The sequence below is a fragment of the Plectropomus leopardus genome, chromosome 6 (assembly GCF_026936395.1).
Source record: "Plectropomus leopardus strain MGB_pleo_1.0 chromosome 6, ASM2693639v1, whole genome shotgun sequence".
In the NCBI taxonomy this organism is placed as follows: Eukaryota; Metazoa; Chordata; class Actinopteri; order Perciformes; family Serranidae; genus Plectropomus; species Plectropomus leopardus.
In genome coordinates this window covers 15,309,425-15,323,202 of record NC_142181.1, presented here as the reverse complement: position 1 = coordinate 15,323,202, position 13,778 = coordinate 15,309,425, and the positions used below count along the sequence as shown (strand labels likewise).

The 13,778-nt window shown below is 40.0% G+C and overlaps 1 protein-coding gene across 5 annotated transcripts in view; it reads right to left on the bottom strand.

Annotated features, from left to right (window-relative positions):
- Positions 1 to 13,778, bottom strand: part of dync2h1 (dynein cytoplasmic 2 heavy chain 1) — a 127,327-nt gene that overhangs the window by 89,156 nt on the left and 24,393 nt on the right. For 4 of the 5 annotated variants that reach the window (XM_088078855.1, XM_088078858.1, XM_088078856.1 and 1 more), the window contains exons 37-52: positions 13,043 to 13,225; positions 12,630 to 12,812; positions 12,057 to 12,280; positions 11,592 to 11,707; positions 9,144 to 9,343; positions 8,805 to 8,936; positions 8,426 to 8,558; positions 8,032 to 8,239; positions 7,798 to 7,927; positions 7,058 to 7,213; positions 6,067 to 6,326; positions 4,650 to 4,896; positions 4,227 to 4,378; positions 3,857 to 4,001; positions 2,809 to 2,911; positions 3 to 167 (exon numbers count right to left, since the gene is read on the bottom strand). In XM_088078855.1, the coding sequence (XP_087934981.1) occupies positions 3 to 167; positions 2,809 to 2,911; positions 3,857 to 4,001; positions 4,227 to 4,378; positions 4,650 to 4,896; positions 6,067 to 6,326; positions 7,058 to 7,213; positions 7,798 to 7,927; positions 8,032 to 8,239; positions 8,426 to 8,558; positions 8,805 to 8,936; positions 9,144 to 9,343; positions 11,592 to 11,707; positions 12,057 to 12,280; positions 12,630 to 12,812; positions 13,043 to 13,225 (2,737 nt within the window). The remainder of the gene's footprint in view (positions 1 to 2; positions 168 to 2,808; positions 2,912 to 3,856; positions 4,002 to 4,226; positions 4,379 to 4,649; positions 4,897 to 6,066; positions 6,327 to 7,057; positions 7,214 to 7,797; positions 7,928 to 8,031; positions 8,240 to 8,425; positions 8,559 to 8,804; positions 8,937 to 9,143; positions 9,344 to 11,591; positions 11,708 to 12,056; positions 12,281 to 12,629; positions 12,813 to 13,042; positions 13,226 to 13,778) is intronic. The other variant, XM_088078857.1, reaches the window with a different exon arrangement.

The window sequence follows — 13,778 nt, the reverse complement described above, 5'->3', positions numbered from 1 at the left end:
ACCTGTCATGTTGTCTAGAGCGTCAGAGCCCCAGTCTCCCCGTATGATGGAGGAGAGGATGTTGTCAAAGGTGTGATGGTCTCTGGAGGAAACTAGCCGGTCTCTGAACAGCCTCTTGGCCTCACATGCCACCACCTCCAACACGCTGTCTGTCACATTAGATTGAGCTAAAAAGGAGGACATAACACACACACACACACACACACACACACACACACACACACACACACACACACACACACACACACACACACACACACACACACACACACACACACACAGATATTTGGATTAATCTGAAATAGAATATCCCAAGCCATGCACAAACTTGCAAGTACATACAAGATGAGATTTGCTGATTCTTCCTGACATTTAAATCTTGATATAACATTCGGGACAAAACTAAACTAAAACACTTGCGATGATTCATCTGCAAAGGGAAATTACATTTTTTTTTGTTTCATACTTTAACCACCACATGCAAAGAGCATTTTGTAGTCTGTCCATATCTGTCATAGTTGTTTAATCTACAAAAAAGGCAGACACAGAAACAAGCACAGTATTTAAACTGTGACTCAGGCCTCAACATGAGTCAAAGGGCTGTTTTTGGTGAGATCAGGCATGACAAAAGCACCTCCAAGGGTAAAACTAAATTTCCAAATTCCCACAAGAATCAGCAGAGCTCTGCAAGCTAAAGAGAGAGAACTACAGGGACAGGCCAGAATTGTGGTCTCATAGGCCACTGGCTTCAACAGTGTCTGTCACATTATATCGAAAGAGCAAGAGGAAGAGAGTCAAACAGAGATACAGTTGGCCCTTCAGGGTTTTTCCTGGCATATTAAATTTTAAAGACCATTACGGAAAAGAAAACACTTAAAGTGCCAAGTTGTCATACTAAACATTTTTATGCCTATGGCTTTATCAAATGATTTCTCTCTCTGAAACCTCAGTGGTGATTCTACCACCGGAGCCAATAAAGACAATAAATTCTGGCAAATTCTGTGTTTGAGCCAGCTAGTAATGTTCATATCAGAGAATTAAAAAACAGTGTGTTGCAATTAGTTTTTCTGTTGTTTTTTTATTCAATTTTGTTATTAGAGAATCTTGACCAAGAGTTAAAAACCTTAATGCTCATTAATGAACAACCTAACCTATGGAAAAGCAATACTGTTTGTACATTTCTTATCTTTGGCCTTTTTGTTATATCATTTTGTGTCACTAATTCACTCACATATCCTGTAGTACTGTTATATCTGTGATAAGCTTAAATTGGCTGATGATATTAGCTATTCCAATGTATCCCTCATCATACATGACCCCCTTATCATAATCAAGTTGGGGTATCTCCATTCAATTTAATAATAGGACATTTTTCTTTAACACAGAAATTAAACCTGCTATAACTATAGCAAAAACAAATTATAAAAAGGGCATTGGCATGTCATCACCTCTTAAGTTAATATGGCAAACTTGTTTGCAAGCAGTTGCACAGCAATGTTAGCTTTCATCTCAAAATGTGATTTTGGCCCATTGTCCGATGACCACGCTCTTTTAGCTCTGCTTTTGATGTCCACCAACTACTGAGGTAAATAGCTGGCTCTTCAGATGCTTAATGCTCCTCTATGTTCACTTGTTAGTTGCTATCTGTGTCTGTCTGCTGCTTGATGCTGGATTTTTTGGGTGGATTTTTACAGCTTTTCCATTAAAAATATTTGCCTGCTGAGGCCAAAAACAATGTTATGATAGTGGTTATGATGTGGTGTTGTTAATATATCCATTGTGATTACGTGCACGCTCAAACTCACCACATACATCAACATAGTCACAAAATAAAGATGAGGAGAAGAGTTTTTTACATACCACAAAAGTAGGTAAGCAGCAAGAGGGGAAAAGAGGGAAGAAGAGGTAAGAGTAAGCTTAAATAAAAAGTGATGAGCACAGGAAAAGCAAAGTTTGTCCACTGGCGTGTTTAATTAAAATAAATGATTGGACTCACTATCACAGCAGGAACACATTGCGGGAGGAGAGAAAGAGTGACAGAGGGAGAGATGAAAGGACAGTAAGGGGGGGGCAAGAGGAGAAAGGAGAGATCAAATGAAGAACAAGGTGAGAGTTGGAGACTGAAGCTCTGAGCTAAAAGAATACTGACATGAAACTTAGCCATCTGGTGCTGTCCTTTTGATTCTGGTATCAAAACGGATAAAGTTATTAATGCTTTATGTTCCTCAGCAGCAGCAAAATTATACTACTATCAGATTCAAACTCTACTCAAACATAATGTCAGGTAGCTGGCATGCATGAAGGTGGGGAGAAAACATGGTGAGAGAATTAGAAAAACGTATGTGATGGTAAACGAAAAAAGTTGTCACACACTGGCACATAGTAGAGCTACATTCATCGTCAGCTACAGAAAAAAGATTTGACAGTATTTAACAATACATGTATGATCCATAGAAGATTACTGTAACAGTTTCATTACAAATAACCAAATTTCATGACTTTCCAAAAACATTCAATGATTTTTACTAATCCCATGACTTTTCCAGGCCTAGAAAATGTGCTTGTAAAATTTCATGACTTTCCCAGGTTTTCAATGACCACCGGAACCCTGTGGATATAATTCTTCTTTCACATCACAACATAAAAAATATTGTATTTTTATGAGTCTCGGTCAAAATTAAGGTTCTTAACTTAGAGAAGGTTTTAGTGTCCCCCGGTTGTTACATCAGTCTCAATCTTGTCAAAAAAGTGCCCCAGAACACACATATTTATATGTGTGCATTCTTGTATGTATGTGTATTTGGTTACCTGCAGTGAGGTCATATCGCAGCAGGCTGAGGACCCATTCGGTGAGGATACAGGGGGTAAACAGGTAGTGGCTGTGGTCATCCACCGTAAACTTAGCTTTCACCTGAGAGTAAAAATACACAAGAAAATAGATGATAAATACATATGTAGACATATACATGAAGCTCCATGCAAACATCAGAGAAATGTATAACCTTGGTTGCCAATTTTGTAATTTTTTCTTGAACGTCAGATCATATGCCTGCTGGAACATGTCTGCCTGTGTTTTATTAGTAAATTTTCATACAAAGTGTAAAATGCCGCTACTCCTTGATTACAGTCATTATCAGAATGCAATGATGGCGCAGGGACACCGAGTAGCAAAGACCCAAAAATGTTGACCAATCAGAGTTGACTGTGTTTTTTGAAGAGAAAGTTGCTCAATGGAGCCTTCGCAGACATTCACACGCTATCTAGAGGTGTTTCAGCACAGTCAGTATGAGGAAAATAATGATTTTTTGACCATTGAACCATGTAAAGGTGCTGGTAGAATCCTTAATTACAAGTATGAACCTGAAACAGAGGATATAGGTTATTTTTAACCTCTAAAAGTACAACTTTTGTGCCATAGATGCAATTTGGGACTAGCCATGTTGGCCTATTTCACTGATAGCATGTGTCTAAACAATGACCAAGACAGAAACAACTCTCCTGCAGAACTCTATTTTGTCTTTTCAAAACACATTGCATGGGTATAGCTTTGATTAGTCTATGTAATTCATTGGTGCTTTGCTTTTTTTTAATCTGCCCTGTCACCCAACCTACACATAAAGCCTGACAAAAGACCCCTGAGAGACAACAAACAAATGTTTCTAATTATCACTTGAAAATGTCACATAATTAATTATGTGACATTTGTGACTTTAACTAAGCATGATACACAATAATTCCAAGAAGTTAAATAAAGGAGCCAGATATGCTAATGTGTATGCTTTCAATATTTCAGGCAAGACTATGCTGCAGTGAATAGAAATGTGAACATGAATGAACACCCTGTCCAAGTCAATACCTGTTCATAGAGCTGAACAAGAGATCCAGCCAGCTGGTGTGTTTTCCCCGTGCTGGCCCAGGATGCCTGGCTGCCCAGGCTATGCTGGAGAACTGGCTGCAGGTATGCTGAGTAGATAGTCTGCAGCTGCTCCCTGTCTGGATAGCTAAAGGCAGAGGCAAAGAGGCAGAGAAACAGATGGATGTAGAAAAATAAAACGAGAGGGGATCAAGGTGGGGGTTAGAGGGAGACCAACAGTGAGACAGAGAAACAGAGAGATGAAAGAAACATGGTGATGTTTGGTAACAAGATGCAGAGGACATGTATGCAAATACATGTGTAACTGAAGGCTGGTTTGGCAATGTGTAAAGTACATTTACACAATACTTACTCTATTGTGCAGATGCGGACTATAGATGAGAAGCGGGAGGTGAGTGAATGGCTCCCTACAGCACCCCCTGTGGACATGGAGGCCACCACCTGGATGTTCTCAAGACTCACCCACTCCAGATTTTCATCATAGAATCCCTTATATGTCAAAACCTGGAGGAGGGACAGCAAAAAAGAGAAAGATGACAGACATAGAATCAGAAGGGTGGAAAGTCGAGAGAAACGTATTTATTAAAAGGCTCAAAAAGTCTGCAGTACTTTCAAACGGTACATGGAACAGCGCTGAATCTGCACTGATGTGACAGGAAAAAGTGTCCAAGTCTGAGCTTCTTAGGATGGGCATTGGGGTTGGAGCTATACCACTTCTTCCACAACCACATCATCCATTCACTAATGTGTCAGCTTATCTGTGTGTTTCCACTACCTGTTGCAGGAAGGCAGTGAGGTTACTGGTCCCCCATTTGTCAGGTTTGGGTAGGTTGATGTCTTTTAGATAGAGCACCAGGCTCTCACAGTCTTTGGGTCTGAAGACTCGACCAGTGTTAGAGCTGAGTAACAGGCAGGTCTGACCGAGCTTCTGTAGGACATGACGAGATGAGGTCTGGGCACTGCAGTGAACCACAGCCACCTGGGTTGATCGCAGTCGGGAGAAGGCGTAGCGCAGGAGCATGCTAATCAGAAAATAATAAACAGAAAAAGATCAAGAAACACAAACACGTCTTTTTTAGAAGTTTTGACCAGACAGGTTGTAACAGCTTCAGAAAAATATATAAATGCTGTGTTTAAGATGGTGCCAGGAGCACAGGAAATGATGAAAGGAAGAAATGAGTGTCAGTGCTGTATTTAACAAAAGGACCACTTGGGATCTAGTGAACAATGTTTGTCAGAACAGACCCAAAGGCAAAGAGAGACATTTTGTGAGGGCGCAAACAGAGACAGAAAATAATTGGAAAGTAAATTATGTGCATGCACATGCATTTACACTCCATCCAGTGTGTGTGTGTAAATTAATTAGATGTCCTTTTATCAGAAGAGTAGCTGAGAAAACTGGTGCCATATCGGCACACTGACCTTTCAGACAAAGTGAAGCAAGACAAAAGAATGAGAAAAGGAGACTTTTGAGTGAGATTCAACTGGAGTGTAAAAGGCAAACTGAGTGACCCTTGTACCTCAAATCCCTGGGGTGGGAAGCAATTACTTTTGAGGCAACGACTCTCTGTGTACATAAGTCTGAGCACATGCACCACACACGCACCACACACAGAGACACACATGCACACGCACGTCTGATCCTTATCTGGACTTTTCAGTGCTTTTACACAAAAGGTCAAGTCTTGAATATCAGAAGCTCTGATATCATTGTTGATTGGGTGCTTGTATCATTTTGAGAGTCCATATTTGAGTGCCTCAGCTTCACAATCAATACAGCACACTTTTCTACCACTCACTAACCTATTTTCTGCAAGCAGACCAACACAAGTATTTTTTTTGGTACAGTGTCTAGTTAAACTGATCACCCAGACGACCATTTTGAAAATAATATGAAACAACCATGGCAATATTTTTAAATAAGTGACTGTAACAGTTACTCATCAACCATGACCATATAATGAAATTAATACATTTTTTAAAAAGGTCTGTATTTTTGTTTTTGATCCAGATTTTAAGTTTGTTTGCAATTTTGTGTTTACGTATTCTATAAACAGTATATATATATATATACTGTGTCTCTGTATATATAATATAGAAAGTGCGTGTGGAAATGCTTCCTTTGTTTATGATTACTGTATACAAATGTTTTTACTCTGTGTGTGCACGGATCTCAGCATGTGTGTAATTACCCCTTTCCACAGCCCTCTGGTCCTACCACCATGAAGGGCTGCCGATGCTGAGCAGTGAGCCACGGGGAGAAGCATTGCAGACCTCTCTGCATGTCTGGAGTCTCAATAACAGGTAGTGTGTGAGTGTGAGAGAGCTGCTCCAATGTGAGACCCTCAGGACGTTGGAATGTGTAGGCTGCTAGGTGGCCGCTGTCAGAGTCATAGTAGGTATCCAGTGGTTTTTTGGTGTCTGGGGGGCTTTCTCTGGCCCAGCTCAGCAACTATAAAAGTACAAAGATGTAAGGGCAAACATTAAGACCAAGATATCTTTCTAAAGAGGGGCACAAAAGTTCCAAAGCTGAGGCTCTTCCAAAAGCAAAAGGTGAAATCGAAAGGTGACAATGCTTTTGCCATCAGGGCCCCTGATGGAACGACCTGCCCGAGGAGATAAGGCTTGTAGAGTCAGTGACTTCTTTTAAATCACTTCTGAAAATCAATTTTTATAGACTTGCTTTGATGTGATATTTCTGTTTTCTTATTCTTCTTAATATTATTATTATTTTAATTAAAATCCTGTTTACTGCCTTTATTTTGTTAGTGCATCTTCTAACATGCTTCTGCCTCTAATCTGTTGTTTAATTCTTCCTTAACTCTTGTCTGGCCTTTGTTCTGCATTACTGTCTGGCTTCTATTGATATCTTGCGTCTGGGGTTTCTTACCTCTGCTTTGCTTTTTTTATCAAAGCACTTTGTACAGTCTGTATCTTTTTAAAGGTGCTATATAAATAAAGTTATTATTATTATTATTATTATTATTATTATTATTATAGAAGTTCCCCACCAGGTGCATATCATGTGTCAGTACTGGAACAATGCCTCACTATCAGTTACAGCATAGAAGACTTAGCTGAAGAAGCAGGTCTCTAAGTTTGAGACATGAATACAATTTCCATAATAAAACTAAACTGTTCTTACAGTCACCATCTGCCCATATAAAAAACAGGGGTCCTCACCTCTTTGGCAAACTCCTGTCGTGTTTTGAGGTTGAGGTTTCCTCCCAATCCTCTAAGAAGACCAACAATGAACTGACCTCTCTCTGTCACAGCACTGAGATGTGAGAGACCATTGAACACTGTACCCACCAGACTAGTCTCCACAACAAAGTCATTCTGATAAAAGGAGAGTAAAGAGAGAAAGAGATATAAAAGTTTAAATTCAAAACAAACACTAATTTTAGAAAAAATGGGGAGAAAAACAAAAAAAAAGTATGTGTGTGTCAGTCAACTTAACAGTGTGTTTACATGCACATGAATAAGCCATTTATGATCGGTTTTTGGAGTGCCCCATTTATGTCTTTGAGTATGTCAACAGCACATTTTAGAGAACTCTGAATAACATGATGCTCATGTAAACACCATATCCCAAATATGATGATAACCAGGATAAGCCTCATAAATAGGTTATTCATGTCTCTGTAACCGCAGTCATTGAAGCCAAACGTTTTGTCAAAAATGTTGTTTTTTTTTATTTTATTTTATTTGTGGTATCACTTTCTTATTATGTCAGTAGTTAAATATATTACAATAAACACTGGGCAGTCTATGTGTTGGTCATTTACTAAGAAAGTCCTACATACACAGAAAACATTGCATCCAGGCCAAAACCTTGAGTTCAAAAAATGTGTTTAAAATTCAGCATGATGACATTATTGTTTTTGAGTATGTGTGCAAAAGTAGGACAGAGCTAAGCCTACCTCTTTAAGGACCCAGTCCAAGGCTCGTTGGAAGTAGTCCCCCAGCCAGTTTTCCAAGTTACTGCGACACTCCTCTGGCTGACCCCTCAACCACGACTTTACCAAGGCACCCACATCAATATCCTCATCACTAAGGATGAGAGTGAGAAAAGGGGTAAAAAAAACAATAAGTAAAGCTAGTAGACAAAAATGGAATTTGGTACACTTAAAATGCTGCCTGCTAGGCTGCCTGACCTGAGAAAGATCATTCCCATGCGGGATATGGTAGCTGGTGAGGCACAGCTAAGGTCATGAGTCTCAAACAGGAAGTTGACATTGGGTCCGAACTGAATGCGTTCTCCACTAGGCATGGTTAATAGCCGGTTATCATCAAGCACAGAGTTCAGACTCTCAATCCACTCTGGGTCGATGTCGCCATCGCACACTATCCAAGAGCTCACCCCTAGAAAAAAACCCCAAAGAAAACACACACATAAAAATACTCTATCCATTCAGTACATCAACATCAGTACACACTTAGAGTATACACGCAGAGTATACCAATGTAGACCACTAAGCCAAAGACCAGCTGAACACGACAGACTATCAGTGACCTATTTGCACCATTTGAGTGGTGTCTCCTTCTCACCTTGTGGTTCTCTGACCACATTCCTGGCGCTATGTGTGAGGACGCCATCAGCCCATTCTCTGGTGTCCATGTCTATATGTCCCAGCAGCTGTTGTCTCGGCATCGCTTTAGGATTCATTGTGTACTGCTTCACCTATAAAAATACAGCACTGGTTATAGATAACACACAAGATTGGGAAAGATTTTTTTGCTGAAACATAAACTCTCAAAAAGATGCTTTTAATAGTCCTTTGTATGCTAAATAATATTGTAACCTTAGTCCTACAAAATGTAAATTTACAGAATTTTGAATATATTTGGACGTTTTACAATAAATTGTGTCACGTATGATATGTCTCAATGAATGAAAATAAGGGTAGGTGTTTTGTCTCTTACTCACCACTTTGCCGGTCTTGCTGAGAGCAGCCCTGAGCATCCTCCAGAGTGTAGACTTCCCTGCTCCGCTTGGCCCAACGATGACTACGCCCATGCGTTGTCTGAGCTGTTCATTCAGCTCCAGGGCTTTCTTCAGCTAAGCAGGAATGGAAAAAGTATCAGCAACTATATGATTTTTTTTTTTTTTTTAATTATAATAAATTATCAAACCGTTGTCTCTGTTAATGTTTAATACTTTTTGCAGTAGAGTGATCCCAAACATTGGCTAAATACCTGTTCAAATCGTGTATCATTACAATAATATGTGTATATTCATACAGATGTCTTCATGCGCATTACAAACCTGGCTGGGTATAAGTTCAAGCCGTGCCTCCCTGTAGACTTGTTCCAGTGCATGCATTAGTATCTGATCCTCCACATCGGTGAAATTAACTCCAGAGAACACATCTCTGACCAGAGCATCAAACCGGGAGCTATCAGCAAACGTCAGCTTGGACATGGTGTTCAGTCTCAGTGCCTGCACCACCAGACTGCTCTCCTGAACTGCATGTAGATGACAAAGATATAATTTAGCATGTAAAAAAGCTTCAATAAAGATGTGATTAAAAATATTAAGTTATTTAATTCTGGTGAAAGAAAACGATGTGCTGAAAGATAAGCAAAGAAATAACATAAGATTGGGGGAGGAAAATACAAAAACACAAGGTTATGACAATTAACGTGTCAAGTCATTATCGCTTTGCTCTTGCACATGCCCTCTGTTATACAAGTGCTAATTACCAAAGCCTGACATGATTTTAAAGTTTGTCAATACTTTTGTTCTCTTCTCCAAAGATGCTGGCCTTCCCTGCAGGCACAAATGTGGTGTTTCTTTCACAGCAGAAAGGAACACTTGGCCAGGCTACACACAGAGACAAACACAAGAAAACCTTGGGGACTCATCGACAGACAGGAGGTGCATGTGCTGTGTGTGTGTGAGTGTGTGTGTGTGTGTGTGTGTGTGTTGGACAGATAAAGGGCGGTTGGTGGAACAGAAGGATTTGGAAGAGAGAGAGAGAGCGAGAAAGAGAGAGAGAGAGGGATGGTTTCAAGAAAAGGCAGAGAGGAAAATGAAGAGAGAGATAGAGGGGAAAGTATTGAAAAGCAGAGACATGAAGGGGAGATGGGGGTGAGAAACAGAGGGCATCGAGTGAGAACGAGTGGGACGAGAGCGGCATCGACAGCCATGTATCAGAGAGAGAGCTAACAAGAGGTCAGAAGGAGGGGGAAGGAGGTGAGGAGAGAGGTACCGAAGAGGTAAACAACACAACTCTGACAAAGTGTTTGGGAACGAGTGAAAGGAGAAGGACAAAAGTACAGACAAGCAAAAAGCCCGGAGGGAAGAAAAGTTTTTAAGGGGAGCATTTGGACTAAGTGTCAATTGATGGCGTGTCTGTATCAGAGGATTTAGAGGGCAAGGACGACAGCAGGTGTACAGAGAGAGTGCTGGTCAATAGGGCCTTTTGATGTTCAAGTACACTCATGCATAGTGTTTCTCAAACAGCATTTAAGAGATATCCACACATAAAGATCCAGATTATCAAAACATTTTGTGGCGTTACCCTGTTGGGTACAGGATAAGCATCTCCAAACCAGCCGAATTTTCACTATCACCTTATCCTTTAATCCTTTTCATCAGCTCAACAGCTTTCTATCTCTAAGGTCAGATACTTCGGTGCAACAGTTTCAGCACTTCTCAAAGGACACATTTTAGAGATTCTTTCACCAAATGACCAGAATAAAAACAATCTCAGATTATTGACTTTCTGTGAGAAAAAAAATAGGATTTAAACATTTTTCTTAAACCAATAGACTTCAGGGACCTTAAAAGCTACATAAGTTTACGTTAGCACTGCCTTCCCAAGCTTAGACTATCTGAGAGAAATCTTTTGATTTGAACTGTTGCTAAATGTAAAATGGCTGTTAAGTCATTTGTAAACTGTGGCTTCTATTTTGTTTGCCCCCTTTTTTATTATTTCCACCTGTGAAGCATGACTAAATTTTCATATTGAGTGGTGAAAACATGTCTAACCGACAAAGTCATCTTTGATAGCTCTCATTATCAGTTGTCAATATTGACATGAGGAGTCTCCTGAACTGTGCTGAGGAGCACTGTACAATATTGTAAATCCATATTACAGCATTGTTTTTTTTTTTTTCAAATATCAGTGAGATATAAGGAATGCATATCAAGATTGTTTGTTTATGTTTAAGTCGAACAAACTGAAAAGATTGTACCTTTGCAGTAAGAATCAGACCGGATGTAGCATTTGAGGCAGATCATTTAAGGATGCCATGGAGGGATGAGAGCATTTGTTTCTTGTTTAAACTATTTATATTTTTCTTTTTTGCTTCATCTTGTACATATCTTGCTTTGATATCCCTTTGCTGCTGCAATTATGTAAACTTCTCCATTGTGGGACTAATAAAGGATTATCTTATCTTATCTATATATGTACATATATAAATATACAGATATATACATGTCAGAATCTACAATATTATGAGCAAATGTATTTAATTCCATTAACCCTGTCACTCTGCATTAGTCACATACTGTAGGTCAAATACACTCTACACTGACAGATGTTATGGCAGTTATGGCACTGTGTACTTAAAGCAGCAATGAATGTGACTTGAGGTCACGGCCAAAGATACTCCCTCCATCTCCTATTCTATCACATTCCAGCATTGGAAAAGCCTCACAGAAATATTGTACCTTAAAATAAAAAATAGCCAGAGGGGGTCTTACTCTTGTCCTTGTCTTGACTTCTCCTCTGTTGCTGCAGGAGACTGCCACAGGCCTTCAGCACTGTCTTCAGAGCACGCAAACCCCAGTCATAGTGCTGCTGGGGAGTCAACAGCTCCCTGGACACACACATAAAGGCATATTTTCACACATATTCACACACTCTGAATTGACTGTAGTAGCGGTTGTAGTGCTTAGGGGAAGGAGGCAGAAGAGGACTAACCCAAAAAATCAATATATAGCATTTTATGGTAGTGGCAGAGTAAATAATTTTGAATAAATTCAACACCTAAAGTATGACTCAGTTTGGAACACACAAAAACACTACTTACTGAACCAGACGGACATAATGGCCAGATTGGTGACATTCATACTATATAATTAATACTCTGGTGGTAAGTTCCCACGCCTCATATTCCTACCCCATCCAACCTCAACCAAAACTGAAACTAAAAAAATAAAAATTACCTGGCCAGGTTGAAAATTGCAACCAGTTTGCATCCCAGCATTTCTCCATTTTTGAAGCCCTCAGAGTAGAGGATGACCTCAGCAATGAGTTCATTGTCTGGCCTGCTCATGGCCACAGGCCTAAACAGCTGCTTTAGGTTGTCTGGCAGCTTCTGTCTGCCTCCATAACCTTTCCCTGCTGGATTCAATGTGATGAACACCCCAGAGTTTGGGTCCAAGTTCACCTGGATGATGAAAAGAAGAAGGAAAAGTTATTCTCTCTAATTATACTTGTTTTATGTTGGCATGAGTACAGTCTGATAGACTGCTTATTGATTGCTAACCTGATAAACTCTTCAACAATGGATGAATAAGTTAGTTATTTATTGATAGACTGATTTAACAGAAAGGCAAGGACTGACGGTTGAAGGTAAAAGCTTGCATTGTGTGTGTTTACGTATGTACATATAGAAAAGCCAGTTAATTAAACATAAAGATAAAAAAAATGAAAATAAGGTGAAAAAGACAGACAGCCAACAGAATTAGTGAGTGATTTTTGGCATCAATACATGTGTTTGTATCTTATTTTCTGACCTCCTTCCCCAGCAGTTCACATGTGTTTTTGTGATGTTTGAGGGAGTCTTGAATGGCCTGAATCTGCATGGAAACTGCAGACAACACTGCTTCCTCTAAGCGGTTAAACTCGTCAAAGCAGCCCCATGCTCCACACTTCACCAAGCCCACAAAGATTCGTCCCATTGACTTCACATCGATACCCTGAAAAAGAGACGGATGCAAACCAGAAAAAAAGATCTTCTTATGTGTTCTCATTGGCAGTTGTTCTCAATTAAAAGTCTCTCTCTGAATGTGGCCACAAGTTGATTGATTAGATGTATGCAAATAGGCATAACAGTGATATGTTCATATTGTTAGAATAGTGACAACTAATGTAACGTTTGAGCTGACAGGTTAAACCAGTCACGTACTCTCTAACAGCATCTTTATACCTCATCACAGTTGAACACCAGCACTTGGCGTCCGAACAGCCCCCCTAGGGCTTTGACTGACTCGGTCTTGCCTGTGCCAGCAGGCCCATAGGGGTTCCCCCCGAGTCCCATCTTCATGGCCTGGGTCAGAGTCAGGTAGCACTTATCAGTCAGTGGAGTGTGCACCAACTTAGCTGCATTCCCCTGGAGGATAGGAGAGGTCGGGTCGAGAAGAAAGTGAGTGATAAAGACAGAAAGAAAGTGACAGAAACACAGTGAGATAGCCAGACAGAAATAAAGATATGGCGAGTAAGGAAAGGGTGGGGAGTGGGGCATAAGAGAGAGGGGGAAGAAGTCAGCAGAGGATAAAGGCAAACAGACAGATGATGGATTAAGAGGGGAAGGAATGAAAAACAAATGAAGAACGGGGGAAGAAAATGAAAATGTGTGGGACTGAGACAAGCTTGTGGTATTCTAAAGGAACTGCAGAGTGGAAATAAAGCAGGGTTTCTTCGGTGCTCCTCATATCTGCATAAACAGTGCCCCCCAAAGGTAAAATATAAAAAGGTCAACCAATCTTCCTAGAACATTTTTGTGACACCCTGAATGAGTAACAAGATGGCAATTTCTACAGCATTCATGATCATGTACCATTAAAATTCTCTACTGAAATCCTTTCATCTTAAGTTATTTGGGGAATTGTGATACCATCAGTGGAGTGGCTTGAAAAGGCACATAACAGGCATATTCAAGCTGA